This window comes from Aplysia californica, unplaced genomic scaffold (genome assembly GCF_000002075.1).
Source record: "Aplysia californica isolate F4 #8 unplaced genomic scaffold, AplCal3.0 scaffold00146, whole genome shotgun sequence".
In the NCBI taxonomy this organism is placed as follows: domain Eukaryota; kingdom Metazoa; phylum Mollusca; class Gastropoda; order Aplysiida; family Aplysiidae; genus Aplysia; species Aplysia californica.
In genome coordinates this window covers 258178-260630 of record NW_004797416.1, presented here as the reverse complement: position 1 = coordinate 260630, position 2453 = coordinate 258178, and the positions used below count along the sequence as shown (strand labels likewise).

Below are 2453 nucleotides of genomic sequence, written 5' to 3'. Positions count from 1 at the left end.
CCCCCCCCCCTACACACTTCATCCTTTACTGTTGAGCCAGATGGGTAAAGAGTTTTGGTAACTCCTCGAACAACCAGATGCTAAAAAATACCCCTGCCCGTACCAGATATAATAGAGATGTATGGTAAAACAAAACAAAAAAATCATCAAGAAAAGGAGACTATTGTTGCACACAGACTTAAAGTAGAACAAATAATGTACAAGCATGGTATTGCACTTAGCACACTTGCTCACTGGAACATGGGTTCGAAAAAAGGTTGGAAAAGGAGACCGTTGGATTGGCTGGAGGAATGTTGGGGGAGAAAAGAAACAACAGACCGACAGACTGGACCAGAGTGTCGAGAAGGGCATAATACATAAACAATCATTACAACCAGGCCATTACACACTGAGACAGAGCAGGATACTAAACAGACAAAAACAGCAAGGAGAGAAAAGAAGCAGGACCTACCATGAACTCCCCCTCAACCACCCTGCAGTAGCTTTGTGAAAGGAGAAACAAAAGTATCAATAAAGTTAAGTATGATTTTCCCCTGCCTCACAATGAAAACACAGAGATCAAGACAGATGGAGACCAAAACTAAGAGACAGTGGAAGAAAATGAAACAATTAAAATGAACAATTTTATTTTATTATTTCCAAAAAGAACTGCAATTTTTTTTTTTTTAATCTGAAACAGCAACTGCTCCTCTAGCCTTTTGGACCATCAAGCCACACAACATCCCAAATATTTTCATCAACCTCGACTCACCTCAGTGATAGGAACCAGCACAGCTCTCTTGTTGTCATAGTAACCACAGTTGATCAGTCGGAGACTCAGCTTCAGTGCAGCAATGGCCGCTACATAAACGCCATCTGCATTGAGCACCACAGCCCCACCCATGCCCTCCGCTGTTGACTTGACTGTGGTCTGATGAGGAATACCTGCAGCATGAAGATAAAAGTGTTGATTCACATTGTCACTTCCATGTCAGTTCTTGTTTGAAGAGGGAAGGACAGGGTGAACCTAGCCATTTTTGGGGTATATTTTTAAAACGGGAAGTGAGGGAAGGAAGAAAAAAAGAAGGGAGGGAAGGAGGTATGAAGGGAGGGAAAGAGGGTGGGTAGGAAGGAATAAAGAATGGGAGGGATGTGTGGAGAGGGGCAAATGAAGGAAGAGAGGGAGGGTGGAAGGAAGGCCGATTCTTATACGGGGTGCCCACTGTTTGTTTTTACGGCAACCGAGTCATGCGATCCCATCCGTAGTGGGCATCCCGTATTACACACCAACCTTGAGATGGTATCAACTCATGAAAGAGAAAAAAAGGGGAAATAAAAGACACAATAATTTATCTTTAAAAAATAAATTTACAATACACGTGAAGCTTCTGTAAACCATCCCACATAGCAAGATTCAAAACTGGTTGGTGGACCATACCACCTAATTGCCTGTAAACATTTTACACCACCATCGACACTATTTAGATCAGTTAGGAGGAAGATTACTCTTTGACCATGCCTCTCAGGGCCAACCTGGGCTGAGTGGGATACAGCATCCCATTAGAAAGATGGAGATACTAAATAAAGCAGACTTCTCGGACAGAAAACAAATTTGTGTATTTTGTTCGGAACAGCAAAGAGCCAAAACATCACCCCACTGATGCAGATGCATACTACCGAATGAAGGACTCTTTAAAGTCATGTTTGCCAGCCTTCCAACAAATGTGTTAACAAACACTAAAAGGGTATAGTTTCATGTGAGTGAGTGCTATCACCATTTCACTTTGCCAGTAAGAAGTACTGATAACAGGAACACTGAAAAAAAAAAATTCAAAGAGCAGACACCACCAAATGGCCAACCAATCGCTAACAGCAATAAAGAAAAATAAAATACAATTTCAAAAAGGAAATGTTGGCACGAAACCAATGAAAATTCTATTATTGATTTTCAAAAATCAAAACAGTTAAAAACTGAATCTACCAGAGTACTAAACTTTAGTCATAATCCACTTACTGGCACAGAATCTAGAGGACAGGTCCTGAATGAGGTCATCCACCTCCCAGACACTGAGGGACTTCACCAGGTCGGGCGCTATCTGCCGCAGACACTGCACAAACAGACGAGCATTTTCTTTCTCTGCAGCTTCGAAACGAGCCCGATTGGGGGACACAGGGGTGTGTCGTGCCTGTGTCTTTGTAGAGTCTGCCGCTGCCGCATCCTGCTCGGACCCACCGGCCGTGGTGTCTTCAGAGAAAGTTTCTGTTGATATCATCAGCAGGCATGTAATGATAATGATTGGAAGTAGGAGGACGAGGAAGAGGACGAGGAAGTAGGAGGACGAGGAAGAGGAGGAAGTAGGAGGAAGAAGAAGAGGAGGAGGGGAAGAATAACATCAACAACAAATACATTTATTCAGCAACATAGAAAAAATAAAACATGAATATACTCTCTCTCTCTCTCTCTCTCTCTCTCT

General features: G+C 42.6%; 1 protein-coding gene across 1 annotated transcript in view; it reads right to left on the bottom strand.

Moving 5' to 3' along the window:
- Positions 1–2239, bottom strand: part of LOC101853457 (brefeldin A-inhibited guanine nucleotide-exchange protein 3) — a gene marked incomplete at its 5' end in the record, with an annotated part of 29406 nt that extends 27167 nt beyond the window's left edge. Inside the window, 2 exon segments of the mRNA XM_035969447.1 lie at positions 752–924; positions 1994–2239. Coding sequence (XP_035825340.1) covers positions 752–924; positions 1994–2239 — 419 coding nt within the window.
- Positions 2240–2453: the final 214 nt, after the last annotated feature.